Source organism: Lonchura striata, chromosome 5 (assembly GCF_050655825.1).
Source record: "Lonchura striata isolate lonStrDom1 chromosome 5, ASM5065582v1, whole genome shotgun sequence".
NCBI lineage: Eukaryota > Metazoa > Chordata > Aves > Passeriformes > Estrildidae > Lonchura > Lonchura striata.
In genome coordinates this window covers 51,867,821-51,882,573 of record NC_140707.1, presented here as the reverse complement: position 1 = coordinate 51,882,573, position 14,753 = coordinate 51,867,821, and the positions used below count along the sequence as shown (strand labels likewise).

Here is a 14,753-nt window from a genome sequence, read left to right as displayed (position 1 = left end):
GCAGTGGCTTGTTATTGTTATTGTCATTACATTTTTTGAAATAGTGAATGTCTGTGTGGCTACTGAACACTTGGTTGTTACTGAGCTGACTGCCAGAGCAGTGAGATGAAGCAAGAATGTGGCACTCCTCTGAGGCATTCATCTGCAGATAAACAGACCTTATAATGTGGGAACAGGAAAAGTGGTATCAAGGCATCCCTTGCACCCTGGAATTGAAGGCATCCATCTTCTTCCATTCACCCAACAAAGCTCACTGATACACATTTCACATCAGATGGCTGTAATGTCTCAGGCTGGTAGGTGTTTAGATGCTGAAGAAGCAGTGAAATTTGGAAAACAACAAGCCTTAGAAACTGCAATTATCCTTCCCATAATTTCACTGGCCCCAGGATCAGGCAGAGGCAGAAGCATCTGCTTCTCCTAACACCACTGCTTTAAGTTTGGCGGAAGAAAAAAGGGATAACAATTTTAACATGCAGGCAAGTTTGACATTTGTATCCCAGTCTTCCAAAGAAATAGAAGCTTTGGCCATGAGGTGCATGTTCAGACTGCCCAACTTATTTCTGAACTGCTAGAAGGTAGTCAGGGCTTTTGGTTTATCTGTGCACCAACATCTCACCCTCAATGACAACATCTGTCTTTAACTAGAGTCTCTCAACATTCTCTACTCAAATGCAGCTGCTGCACAGGACCAGGAGCACTACAGCAATATACCTCAGCGCAGTTACTTGCTCTGCTCTGTCCCAGTTTGGGTTGGCTGCAGCTCCCATTATGCATCTGGAGGCGTTTCACTATTTAGATAATTACCATCAAGCTCAGACTTTCATTGTTGCACAATAAGGATCAGTTTGCAATCGCATGTTTTGGAATGCTTTCTGGCCATTTATCACACAACTAATCTCAGCAACCCCTTTCAGAATGTTCTAAAAAAGCATTAATGTCTGTGTTCTGCAAGCATGGTTAGTGGTAGGATGTTGAACACTGAAAACTATTTTCACTTTGATATAGACTATCCTATTCTGACTTCCAAGCATGTTTGGATAGGTATAACATTATCATTTGCATGGGAGACAATATTTAGCAAGAACACAAAACACTAGGCATTGCTAACATTCACCCTGGGTAAAAAAGCTTTCCCACTGTCCCATCATATTTCACACTTTGCACACTAAACAATGCTCATTTCACAAAATAGTCACTGCACTGAACTCTGCCTCTGGCAAACGCAGAACAAGACCTATCCAGAACCATGATGTCTTATGCCAAACAAAACCACTGATTTTTTTTTTTTTTAAGCTAGAATTTTTAGGGTGAAAAAATTGTATCTGTACTCACAAAGCCAGCAATTTTCTTAGGAGATGCTGTTTCATCCTCACTTAATTGGGATCTATTAGTCTCCTCTGCCATGGCAAACAACTGAGCAGTTTTGACTGGCTACGTGGGCTTCTGCATCATCAGTGTGAGGTGGTGGAACCACTCACCAAAGTTGGGGTCCTGTTTCTTGTACAGGCAACCAAAATAATCCAGGTGAAGGAGATGAAGGTTTACCTCATTTCTTTAGAGAAATAACATCTTCCCCCTTTCCCAGAGTCCAGACTATTTCCATAGTGCTTGAGATTTACTGAAAAATGAATGCTATGACTAATACTGAAAAACACTTAAGCTTTCAGCCAGAAGACTTTTTCATTTTCAAAAAAGACCACCTGAGTTTTTCACTGAAAACATACAGATTTTTCAAGCAGTCCCATTTGTTAAGAACCACTAAAGAATCTGTTACTGGATTTCTTAGTCCTGGCCTAAGTACATAGTCTAAAAAAAAAAAATCATACTACTGCTATGGAAAAAAAAGTGAGATTGTGTTAAGCGAGCATGGTAAAAAGCATTTCAGTTCCCATTAATTAAATTAATTTAATCATGACAAGAACATTAAGAAAACAATTAAGAAGTTGAAGAAACTCCCCTTTTGGCCCTGGAAAGTCCATTTCCTCCATTTCTTAATATGTATGAGATGCAGAAGAAATCTTTGCTGGCAGCACTTCAGTTCAAGATAAAAATTATAATGCTGCAGTGCACAATGGCAAAAGCATTTCACAAAAATTCCTGTTGAGCAATTAGAAAAAAGATGCATTATTCTCCTCAGATCATAAGAGTTAGCTTGATTTCTACTTCAGAAAGTAATTCAGAACATTTTAAACAACAGTTATTATGCATTTTAAATTAAGCAAGTCTGAATAAGTTTTGACTGAAAATTTGACAGAGCTAATCAAGAAGCTCTCTGGATCACCAATGCTATTTAAATGAATTTCACACTTCTAGGAAAGATTTCAGAGGACTCAGGTGAGGAAAGAACTAATACAGCATCAGCTTTTCAGTAAGTAGGTAGACTGATTAAAACTGACATAGCAGGAAACAGAAAGAAAATAATGGAATAACCCATAATTTTTGATCATTCCAGGATATAGAAAGCAAAAGCTTACAAGAAATAGAGCTGATCAGATAAACCTGACTCTTTATATTGATCAGCTAGAATTCAAAATTGGCTGAAGATAAAGCCAACGTCCATGTAGTATTTCTATTACTCATGGGCATTTAGAAGTGTGCCACACGACAGACTGAAGCCAGAAAATTAACTGGCTGGTATGAAATATGTTGCAACTATGGTTTCTGAATTGTATACAGACATCCATTAAGCACAATCTTATATTCTTATTTTAAGAATTGGTTATTTACTATAACATTATTTAATATTATTTTCAATAAAATGCTCAAATTAAAAATGCATTTAAATTATCATAAAGGATCCAAAGAAGAGTGCCACAGAGAATCCAGAAGACTTGAGTCTATTTACTTATATTTAAAAAGAAAACTGAAGAGTGACTTGTTCAGTTTGAAAATGCCTACAGTGAAAAGAACAATGCCACACCATGAACTTCAATTTAGGAAATAGACGAAAGATCTGACAGCTGGGTATGGAAGGATGACAAATTCAGGCTCAATGTAAGAGGCATGTGTTTAATAGTAACTTATAGTAAATTATACTTTAAACAATTAGGGTGGACTCAATTCTAGGAACTTTCAAATCAATGCAGGATGCTTCTAAGAACAGCTTTAGTTCAAACAAGAATTTGAGGAAGTCTTGGAAACTGTGCTCAGCAAGAGAGCAGACTGAACACATGGTGTTTCCTTCCATCTTCTGAATCAGATTATGCTGGAACTGTTACATTTTTCTCACGAAAATACCTCAAAGGAGGTAGATTTAAAAAGGGAAGAGAAGTGGGCATAAGCATTTTGGACACATAGGACCATGCAATACAGTTGGGACTATATGGCTGCATTGCACCACAACCTGTAAGAAGCATCACCTAGGCACATCAAGTGTGTCAAGTTGTGTAGGCAGGAAGGGACCCTACATTTTTGTACTAGAAATTATGAAAATGAAAGCAGCAACAGCATGCTATATTCAATCTAGCAGATGCCAGAAATTTTGCATGCCAGGAGATTGCTCAGCCCAAGCCTGCAGGGGTACTGTTCCTTTCAGACTGTTTTTATCATGAGAAAGAAAAACAAGACAGATGCAATAGACCTGAAATAAAAAATTCACCTTTTTGCGCTCAGTGAAATAAAGGCAAAGAGGCCTGACATGCTGCAGATAACAATGTAAAGGAAAAGGTAGCCAGAAAAGACAGAAACCTGAGAAATTCCTGCTTGAATTGTATCCACACTTTTGTGAACATAAAATTTGCAAACACTGAATTTCTAGTCTCAGGAAACAAAATTATTCCAATTGATAGCACTCCTTTTTGGATATAAGGCAATGAGATTCAAGTTGTCTTGTCTGGTGCCACGTAAGAGCTTTGTATTCCTTGTACCTTGGGAGAAAATCTCATGCCACAAGGCTGCTGGATGTTTTGGGCATGACTGCCTAGTTCTCCCTGCAAGTCATGTTTGAACAAAAGAAAGGCCATGCAGACAGCCACATTTGGAAGAAATGTGTTTTGGTGAAAAGCTGGTATACAGATTTAGTTGGAGAATTTTCTTCAAGAAAAGAGTGGAACATTTTTTACTCCAGTAATTCTTTCAGTAGCCAAGATTCTTACTTTACAATCTCAAACTTCTACATACCCAGCTGACAGGATGAAGACACAGCGTAGGAGTTCACCCTGCACAGACGGTGAGCATAATGTACACTCATCACGGAGACAACAGCTCAGAGATGGAAAAATCCTTCCAGGTTGTTCATGACAGATCTATGGCAGTGGTCACCTACGACAATGTATTTTTAGAGTTCTGTACAGCCCACTTCTATGCATGCTCCTCCCAGAGACCCTATAATTCATAGATACTGTTAGAGCTCACATGACTCTCTCCAGAGAGATACATCATAGTGTCACTTTTGTATCTGCACGTTCCCACATGGGCAACATGCTGCTGTGGAGCTGTATTTAAAGCATGCTTTGGAATCAGGGACTTTGCAGTTCAACAGCACTAAATAATTCACAAACTTTTCAAGTACAGACTTTATTTCATTCATATTTCACAGTCAATTTCTGTAAAGTTTTAGCAAAAAGGTCATGTTCTATAACAGAGGTGTTGGGGTACAGTATTCAGAGCTAGCAATGGGCTTTGAAAGTACAGAAAATACCTACATTCCAACTAGAACAGTAGAATTTCAAAAAGACATAGTAAAAGTAATCAAAAATACCAACATTTATTAAACCTTAATACAAAAAACAGTCTGTCTGACCCATCAAGCTACCCCACTTGTAAGCTGTCAACAACTGAAGCTGCAGCAGGCCATTGGACTGATTAGACCAAGACAGCTGTCTTTAGCTAACTTCTTAATACCAAATCTTGCAGCTTTGAGGATCAAAAGAAACTTTGAGTTCATTGCTTACAGTTTCCATTCAAGGCTAACATTTCTGTTCAAATCTACTGGACCACTTTCAGATCCTGCCCAGAATCTGGACTTATCCTGTTCCTGATGTAGTCAACTAATTTTCCAAATGCATTTCCAAGCTAACCTATTTTATTATATTGCAGCCGAAAAAGGAAAGCCCTTATTGTTTTAAAGCTTTATCAGGGCTCCCAGGAATAAAGGCAGCTAAGAAAACTGAACAGAATGGTATCTGATGACATATTTATCACCAGAGAGCTTCAACATCCTTACTTTTTATAAATGTTAAGGTTTCCTATTATCCAGGGATATGCTTCCTAAGGAGCCCCAGATTTAAGTATGAGTTCCAGAGTGGATTTTTCTAGTTTGGTAAATACTATTTAAGCCTGGACTGATGCCCAGTAGGAGATTTCTAACCAGCTGCTGAACTTTATTCACAGATTTATTGAACATATAAAGATTACATCAGCAGAAAGGCTCATTAGTTGTAAGCACACCCACTTCAGCCCACCCTCCATACTGTCAGAGAAAAAGTCCATGTGGTACTCTAAGAATTACGAGAGATTTCCACCAGCTAACTCTCCCTAAGTCAGAGGGTACTGCCCTGCAAAGCAAGTTCTTCATTCCTTTATACTCTATTAGAGCAGTGGAAAGAGAATGGAGAAGGTCACTGGTAGATTCATTTTTCCTTGTCTCAAATAGCTACAACTGGACTTCATTTTTCCTGCCTCCTTTCATCTCTAGGTACCCTGAGCCCATAATTTTGTTTTCTAGGGCAATCGCTTCCTAAAAATATACATTCTGAACTTCAGATTCTCCTCTCTATTCAATTTCTCTACATAACAAAACTAAGGAAGGGGATGGGAAAAGGACTTATTTCACCTCACACCAACTCCCTTCACCTACTTGGAACTGATGATGGCCCAACAGTGGGCCTGTTCTGCTGCTGCACTCTCAGAAACAACTATGTGAAGATGGGAATAAAAAGATGCTTGCAGAATACTGCAAATGACTGTCTTCACTTCAAGAATGGGAACATGCCAGCACATACAAACTTCTTCACACCAAGGAATTACAGAGTTAGGATGAAATTCAAGGTCACGCTGCAGTACTAAGTACTCATTCTGTCTTGAACCCACCATGCTATTCCAGTCCCACAGCTGGCCCAGAAGACAAATTGTTAATGGCAATGCGACTTTGCAAATCTTTGACTCAAAAAGTGCTCAAGTAGAAGTTTGAGACAGGAAAAAAGGAGGCACATAAATAACTTGACCAACAGCTATGCACATTTTTACTACATGTTGGGATAAGTGGGGTCTTCAAGGTTGCTATTAGCTTTATCAGATCCTGTTAGAGATGCTTCTAGCTCTGCCCATGACTGTGGAGCATTGTTCTTTATTGCCTCTATGAAAAGTTGTGTTTGGTGCTTCAGCTGGTCCAGCTCAGCCTGCGTCACTTGGTTCTGATGAATGAGCTCCTTGGTTTTTAAAGTGATCTCCAGCAACCCTGACCTGCGTAGCACAACAAGCGTATTCTGAAAGCGTCTGCACTTGCTTTGTTGCTGCAAGAGCAGCTCAGGGGTAGTGCAAACCTCTTCTGGTATCAATGGAGGGCTCCACGCTGCAGAAGGCATTGTAGTCTGTGACGCACTCTCGCTCTCATGAGGCGTGCATTTTGCTGCCTGCAGAGTTCCAAAAGGCAAAAGGGGAGTCAAACCCGGCACTTTCTGAGCATCACTGGAAACACGATGAAAACCAGGAAGAGTTGACAGTTTTCCACTTGTCACCAGAGCTGAAGAATTTTGCTGGCTAGAATCCTGAGGGGTCTTAAAGCTAACTGGCAGGTGGGAAAAAGAACTAGCAGGCAAACCAGTGCTCATCAGTCCAGGAGAAGTCTCCATCTTGGGTGCTTCTGTGCAGAGTCGTTTATGGCAAGTGGTTTCCTGACATTCTTCTAGATCAAAGGAGTGATCTCTTTTGCAGGGCTGTGGTGCTATTTTGGGATAAGAATTCAGGATGGGCAGGTAATTAGAGGAGTCATTTCTCTTTTTCCCAACAGGGTGAGGATTAATGGGAGGTGGGATTGATGGACGAAGAAACACTAGCTGTGGCTGAGCTGGAATCACTTCAAAGGATGGCTGCACAGTCCAAGACTGGAGCTGTGATGAACTCCCCTGAGAAGCACAAACAGGGAAAAACCACAAGTCTTACAAAAGCGTTGTAGAAGACGATAAAAACAAATTTAAACGAAACAGATGGGCTGTGCCATTTTTCTAAATTTGATATATACTGTCCAATTAATGTGTTATGAAGAGTTTGCTATTAAACTCATCCTTCTCTTTCTCTGACAATGGAATATAATGCTGGAAATAAAGCTGTAATCCATAATCCTTTTACTATGCAACAGCAGATATATTTAAAAACAATTCAATTTGAATATATATATGCTTTCCTAAGTGAGGATTACAGTGAAAGCTTATATTGTAAACTCTTCATTAAAAAGTTTGACCCAGACTTGGGGTTAAACTACAAGTGCACAGGAAAGCTGAAAAATAATTAAGCTTTCTGTTATGAAAAATCTTAAGAGTCAAGGAAAGATTGCACAGACATTTTAGGAACAATTCAGGCTCCCTCTTTGTTGAAGGGTATCAACTCAAATCTCAAATCTATCCTTATAGCAAGATTTTGAAATGGTTATTTAAGATACACAACAGATGTTCAGGAAGTCTTGTAATTTGAAGTACAACGCACAGTTTCAGTGAATTTAAAACTATGAAACAGAAAAAAAAAAAAAGGCTGAATATCAACCAATGCAAGGAGAAAAGCCTGCAGTAAGCCCAGAGGAGTTTAACTTTGTACCTCTGGGGAAACAGTGTGCATTGATAAACCTTAAAAGCATTTTATTTACAGAACAATGCCCAAGGCTTTGTTCCCTCCCACAAGTCATACTCTGGAATATAGGGGAAAACATCCATTTTTACAAGACATTACCTCTTTTCCCTCCAACACCTTACTACAGATCTTCACAAGATTTTCTGGCCAAAAACACGATTGCTTTTCTCCAAAGACATCAAATGGTCTAGTAAGAGACACTATTTATTTCTAAAGGAAAATCTCACTTCTTAATATATTTAAGCCATCACCGCTACAATTGTATTAATATACTGTCAGCTGCTTTTTCACTTCGTTACAACTTGGAACACAACTGGCAGGCCTGCTGAAGGCACAGTTTTTAGCTACCACAAATATATATTATTATTTTTAGCCTATATTAAGTAATCTGAAATCCATATCCTTTCCACCAGTCTCATAAGTTTTAAACTGGCAAACGCTAATATGCTTTGCTAAAGTCCATTCCCCCAGTAAATGACTTGGAACTTACCAAAAGCAGGTATTACCCACTGATTAGGACACTGAGACTTGGAGATAAGATTCAATTACCTACTCTGACACAATGTTTCTTTGGTTCAGTGGGCAAGATGCTTTTGGAATAGGGGTACAGAACAGCTACCTGTAAAAATAAATATTACTACCTTAACACGGAAGAAAGAACATTCGAAAGAAAAGTATCTGGAGATGTAAGAAGTGAGGAAGCATATAAATACTGTAGCTATACGTACACAGGACAGAACATGTAGCCTTAAGAAGCAACAGTTTGGAGCCAGAGGTTGCCATTTAATGCACTGCTGAACAGCACCGAGCATGGCAGAGTCCCATAATCATTGAGGCCGAAAGAACAGTGGTAACTGTTGGTTACCACTGTTGATAACTGTTTATCTTGCTCTTGGGTTTTTTCCTATCTTGATTCTTTCTTCTTTTCCTTCTCACATAGCACTCTGCTCTAGTTCTCCTACTCAATGTCTCATTTTCAGTAGAGAAGGCCACTTTTATTTTACTAACTCTGCAAATTCTGTGTTTTGTTGCATTTGTAAATGAAAGCTAACTTCTTGATGTATCAGTATCACTTGCCTAAAAATCCTTCCCACTTACTAAAGACTTTTACAAGACTGACAGAAACCTTACCACAATCAGCACTGGCATTAATCACCACCTGATTTTTTATTTTTTTTTTTTTAGCAGCACTACTCTTAGCTGTTTACATTCTGAAATTGGGCCAGCGGGTAACCACCACTGTAGAGGATCACAGTGGTTCCAAGACAGAAGGATGATACTGATGGAAACTGAAACTGGAAAAAATAAACAGCAGTAACTGGATCCTGCTTTATTTCCTTTGGTCCAGCAAGCCCAACTCAGCATTGTGTTGAAAAGACCATTTTAAAAAGATGACCTAAAAGATGAGCTAACTAGGCATAATGAAAAAAGGCAGAAAGACATTTCATTATTATTCTGACCTAGACTTGTTGCTTTCCTTTATTGTAGTAAACATTTTTCAATTTGACATTATTGTCTTTAATCATACGTAGTTAGATACTATGATGCACTGTTCAAGAGAACAAAGTGTGGACATTTTATCCATCTTCCAACTCTTCCTTGCCAAATTTCCTTTTTCCTGTATTACTAGAGTTTATATATATATATATACATATACATGGTTGGATTTTTTTTAAAAATTTCTCTATATATAAGCTCCTTATTAGTTGCTGCTTCTTGTTATTTGCAACACAACTTGGGAGTTTAACACTGGAATCAGTGCAGGTAATGTCTTAAATTCTCTGCTCTGGGCCAAAGGCAACCTTTAGTGAAGCATGCCTATTCCTGACTTTACATATAAAAACTTCAGCATTTGTTTACACAGTATTTTGTCCACACATCTAGGAATGTAACTATAAAATGAAATTGCTTCTTGCCAAAAAAAAGCACGATGCTCATAGAGCAGAATCATCTCCCCCACAACTGCATAATCTGCTAAATACTAACAGTGAATATTAGGTCTTGCTTGTTGTCATAACAGGTTCAGTAGAAAAAGAATCAGGATTTATATTCTTTTTTCCCCTTCCCACTGTATTCTCAGAAGTATTCTAGTAAAAAACATTGAAGAACTTCTGCTCTGCTCCAAAAATGAGTGAGTACAGAGCAGGAGGTCTAATACTGCAACCGTACTCTGGACTTCTTACACCTTCTGTTAAAATGTTAAAGTTACACAGGGGGTCTCACAGACGTGCTGGAGGAACTATGTATCACAAAAATACTGGAGAATATAAATAGGGACTGTACTTGTTACAACGTGAGCTATCACATGAAATTAAGTGAAACAACTATTAAAGTACAAGTACCACAGCTAACTTCAGATAAGGATTTAACTTTTTAATTCATAACATTCTGGATTAGTGTTTCCCATTGAAGCACTTCTAGAACCTAAGAATGAGGAAACAAACCGATCATCCTTCACCATCTTTTTTGAATAAAAAGACACAGCAGTTTTCAAAAGCAAATCACCCTTTTCTGTTTAATCTTTGGTGCTATTAACATAACATTCTTGAAGACGTATTTTGGGGGATTCCCTTGAGACAAAGAGGTTTAGTAGATGGAGATGGAGCAGAGTTCCTCAATTTCACATTCCATCTTAGTGATTCCAGCTGCCTCTCAAAAGAACAGAGAATCGTACTAGAACTTCTTAAATTACCAGTTTTTTTTCTGGACTGCAACAACATTGCAAAATCTTTTTTGAAACAAAAATGTTTTTTAGAAAATTAAGAACATGCAATATTTTTCAAGATATGATTTCTTCCCTACCTGTTTAACCAACACATTTTTCATAACAACCATAGGAGATAGCGCAGGAAAGGAGCTGCTTGTGGTCCTCGGGCATTGCCAAGGTCCATCCTCTGCATTCCAACACAGCGCGTTCAGCACATCCTCGGAGTCCGTCTGCTCCATAGCACTTGGGCATTCTGAACTTCCATCTGTCAGATGTAGAATTCAGCTGTTAGTTGTTCCACATGCAACATGCTTACTATTGCCTTTCAGTTTAATATTCTGCCTCATTCAACCAAGTCACAAAGAACAATAAAGTTTAGTTCTGTAATATCAACAAAATTAAAGCTGCTATGACAGATGTCAGACAGCCTCTAATAAAAGGCTTTGAATCTCAGGTCAATTCTTATACAGACAGTTTCTCTCATAAAAATCTACTACTTTCTGTTCTTTTGCACTTATGTCTCCAAGGGACTGCATAGTATCATCAAGGTTGCATTAGTCAAAAAACTGATACAGGAAAGCACTATAGGCTCCAGCATTGGCACATCCATAGTTTGCGATGCAGGCATTTTCTGTCTTGAAATTTTCTATCGAAAACCCAGTGAAGCAGGTATCTTTCATAGAAGTAATTGTTTTTCTTGTTTAAAGGTAATTTTTGCACAGTTTTGTTGACTACTAAAATGGCACACCATGGCTATTATTTTACTGATGTTATAACCACTACCCTCTGGTTTATCAGGCTCTACTGGCAATATGGTCAGATCATAATAGGCACTGGGGAACTTAATCCAACAATTCATTCATCACTGCAAAGGAAAAGTAATTTTGACATCTCCACTTCTAGACTCTAAAGTCTAAGATTATTCCATTAATTCTAAATTCCCATTCCATTCAAATTCACTGAAATTAACTTTGTAATTTGGTAATGTTCCACTTCAAAAAACTTTGGTGGTAGGATGATTGTAGTGGAAACCTATCTTGCACAGGAAGGTCCTCCAAGGTAATGAGACACCAACTGGAAGGGGTTACTCAGATTTGTTAAATGACACCAATTAAAGCACAGCCTCAGCACAGTAACACACAAGAAAGGTAACAGTGTTTTTCTAAACCTGAATATCCGGAGTCTTTGTCAGATTCAGCTGCCGCCATACTGAAGCGATGGTTGAAGCTCTTCATTTCCATCACTCTGCCCAACAACTCCTCACAGGTGTCAGTAAATTACTATTTTGTCTGAGTGTTTCCATAGTGTCGTGGGCAGTTTTTAACACATCTTCCATTGAGGAACTGAAAAAACAGTTAAGAATAAAAAAGGACTTTATCTGAATCTAAAGAAAGTTCCATCAGTATAAGACAACAGTGGAGGACAGCTGCCAGTGATCTAACTGCAGACTTCAAGAAATATCTCAAAATCCTGAAAGAATGCAATTCACATAAAAAACTGATGTATTGGACATGCCTTTCCACCCCAAAAAGGTAAAACAAACTAAAAATTAAAGGCTATTCATAAACAACATTTATTTCAAGAATTGGAATTACTCAGGGCATTACTTATCTTATGAAAGCTTTGTTGCCCCAAGGGCTGAATTGCAAAACAAAACTGTTGTGCTGGGTGAAACTCTTACAACAAATACAGCTGAACCTGCAAAACTGTGGTTTTGCTAACAGAGCTTGTTTCATTCTCAAGAGTAGAGTAAGTCATCAGAGAAAAGAATGAGTGATCAGTGAACACACTGGGGGCTAAAGAAATCTATGCTGCTAAAAGAGCAACACATACTGCAATACACTCCTAGGGGAGACAGAGCCTTAGAAATACCCACAACCAGAATGAAAGCATTGAAAGGCTGAAATTAAAAGCTTTGAAAAACAGTAAAATGTTCCCACACTACATACTTTTCGCAACCTTCAGTTGCTTTCTGAGGGTAGGCAGCATCCAGTAAGATTAAGTTTCTGCTTCTCTTAAAGAAAGTAACTGAGAAATTGGCTAACAGAAAACTGACAGAATTAAGTGCAGAAATTTCTACTATTATTTGTAGAAATTATTTTCCTATAAAGTAACCCACTGAAGTTATGCCTCAATGTTAAGTTTTATATTTAAATTACAAAAACAGGAACTCAGGAGTCTGCAACATGGTCAGGCCAGCAGTCCATCAGCAGCAATATGCAGTACAAGCTGTTTCAAATGAACAGCAACAGACATTCTGGAATAATCTACACCAAAATGCAAGTTTCTTCTTCAGGTCCTGCCAAGTTTGCTAAAAGTTTGCTCCAAATACTGAGTCTTAGCACCAGTATTGAATTCTGAAATGGGAATATGACTGTCTATTACAACAATACTGGAATTATGGTCAGCAGAAGAAAAATTCCTCAAGTAGCTATTTGCATCACTTTTACTTTCCATCTTCAGTCACACCTGCCTGCCTGCTAACAGGTATGGAACAAACATGGTTACACAAGCGCAACCTAGATGCTATCCCTGCAATGGAAGAAGTGGTTTAAGTCCTGATCCATGCTTTCCTCACTTAACCCTTTCCAAAACAAATGTATTTTTTTAAGAAAGTGATAAGCAGAAATGTTGATCTAAAATAAAACCCCAAAACCATCTCAAACTAAAACAAGAAACAGAGAGGGCTAGAAATAAAGTAAGAACACCTTATCTGCCAGCTTTGCATCAAGTGAAGCTTTGGGAAGCGTTAACAGCATCTTCTCTCACAGTAAAGCAAAATATCACTACCACAACCGAAAATAAACAAACCAGAAGTGCCACTCCCCCCAGGCACGGGCGTGAAAAACCTCCTGCTCATCCCCGGGCCAGAGCCGCCCCGCTGGGCCCGGCGGGCAGGCCCTGGGCCGCGCACCGCCCTTAGAACCGGGCGCTCACGCCGCCGTCCAGGGCCGGGTCTCCCCCCGATCCCACCCAGCCGCCTCCCACACGCCAGACTCCTGCGGCACGAGGAGAGCCCGCTCGGGCGGGCCCAGCCACTCGGCTGCCGGTCCGAGCCGCCGCCCCGCCACACGGCGAGGCGCGGCAGGTACAGCCCAGCCCCGGGCCCGAGGGCCGCCGCCGCTCCCCCGCGGCCGCCGCCGCCCGCCGGGCCGGGCCGGGCCGGGCCGGGGCGCCCCTCACCTGGGCGCGGGCCGCCACAGCTCAGCCGCGCCGCGCATGCGCTGCACCCGCCCGGGCACGCCCCGCCCCCACGGCCGCCGAGGGGCAGCGCGGCCGCCGCGCCCCGAGCGGGCATGCGCAGAGCCGGCCGGCGGGAGCGCGGGGCGGCGGCGGCCCCGCCGGGCGCGTCAGGGAGCCGGGCGGCGGGAGCGGAGCCCCGAGTTTGGGGCTCCCCAGTGCTGCACAGAAAAAATACAGCTCTTCCCCACACAGAAGGTCAGGCTTTCGTGTAGCCTCTCTCAGTTCATGAATGAGGAAAGCAGCATCAAAGAGGTCTCAAACTTGTCAAAGAGAGAAAACACGGCAAAAAAAGGAATCACAGAATCAATTAGGTTGGAAAAGACCTCGGGTCATTGAGTTCAACCTATGACCTAACACCACCATGTCAACTAGACCATGGCACTAAGTGCTACATCCAGTCTTTTCTTAGACACTTTCAGGTATGGTGACTCCATCACCTCCACGGGCATCCTGTTCCTATGTCTAATAATCCTTTCTGTGAAGGAATTCCTTCTCATCTCTAACCTGAACCTCCTCGGGCACAGCTTGAGGCTGTCCTCTTGTCCTGTCTCTGGTTGCTGGAAGAGGAGGCCAAATCCCACACGGCTGCAGCCTCCTTTCAGCCTCCTTGTGAGAGTGGTAAGGTCACCCCTGAGCCTCCTTTTCTTCTGGTCTGAACACCCCTTCTGCTCCTCACAGAACTCGTGCTCTAGATCCTTCACCGCTTTCATCACCCTTCTCCTGACTCACTCCAGCACCTCAATGTCCTTTCCTGAAGGGAGGGACCCAGAATTCAACACAGAACTCAAGGTGTGGTTTCACCAGTGCCAAGTACAGGGGAAGAATCACTTTTTCCTGTCATGACTGAAAACAAAAACAAAAACAAAACAAAACAAAAAACCAAACAAAACCAACAAAAAAACAAAAAAAAACCCCAACTTTTGTGTGGTTGGAAAGTGTAAAATACATGGATCTGGTTTACATGAACAGCATATAAACCAAGGGCAAATAAATAGGAGGAAGTGAGTCCCTGGTTCAA

The 14,753-nt window shown here is 40.5% G+C and overlaps 1 protein-coding gene and 1 long non-coding RNA gene across 3 annotated transcripts in view; one reads left to right on the top strand and one right to left on the bottom strand.

Moving 5' to 3' along the window:
- Window positions 1–4,502: 4,502 nt before the first annotated feature.
- CIPC (CLOCK interacting pacemaker) lies at window positions 4,503–13,728 on the bottom strand. Of its 2 annotated transcripts, none has more exons than XM_021542814.4 (4): window positions 13,201–13,728; window positions 11,661–11,835; window positions 10,588–10,757; window positions 4,503–7,067 (listed from the first exon to the last, which is right to left on the bottom strand). In XM_021542814.4, the coding sequence occupies exons 2-4, from the start codon at window positions 11,731–11,733 to the stop codon at window positions 6,189–6,191; spliced, it is 1,122 nt and encodes a 373-aa protein (XP_021398489.2). In that variant the 5' UTR covers window positions 11,734–11,835; window positions 13,201–13,728; the 3' UTR covers window positions 4,503–6,188. The 2 variants fall into 2 exon arrangements, with proteins under 2 accessions (XP_021398489.2, XP_021398488.2); XM_021542813.4 differs by having other exon boundaries at window positions 13,676–13,728.
- A 91-nt stretch (window positions 13,729–13,819) lies between these two features.
- Window positions 13,820–14,753, top strand: part of LOC146767372 (uncharacterized) — a 52,945-nt gene continuing 52,011 nt past the window's right edge. The window contains exon 1 of the long non-coding RNA XR_014956067.1: window positions 13,820–14,154. This is a non-coding gene — a long non-coding RNA (uncharacterized LOC146767372). The remainder of the gene's footprint in view (window positions 14,155–14,753) is intronic.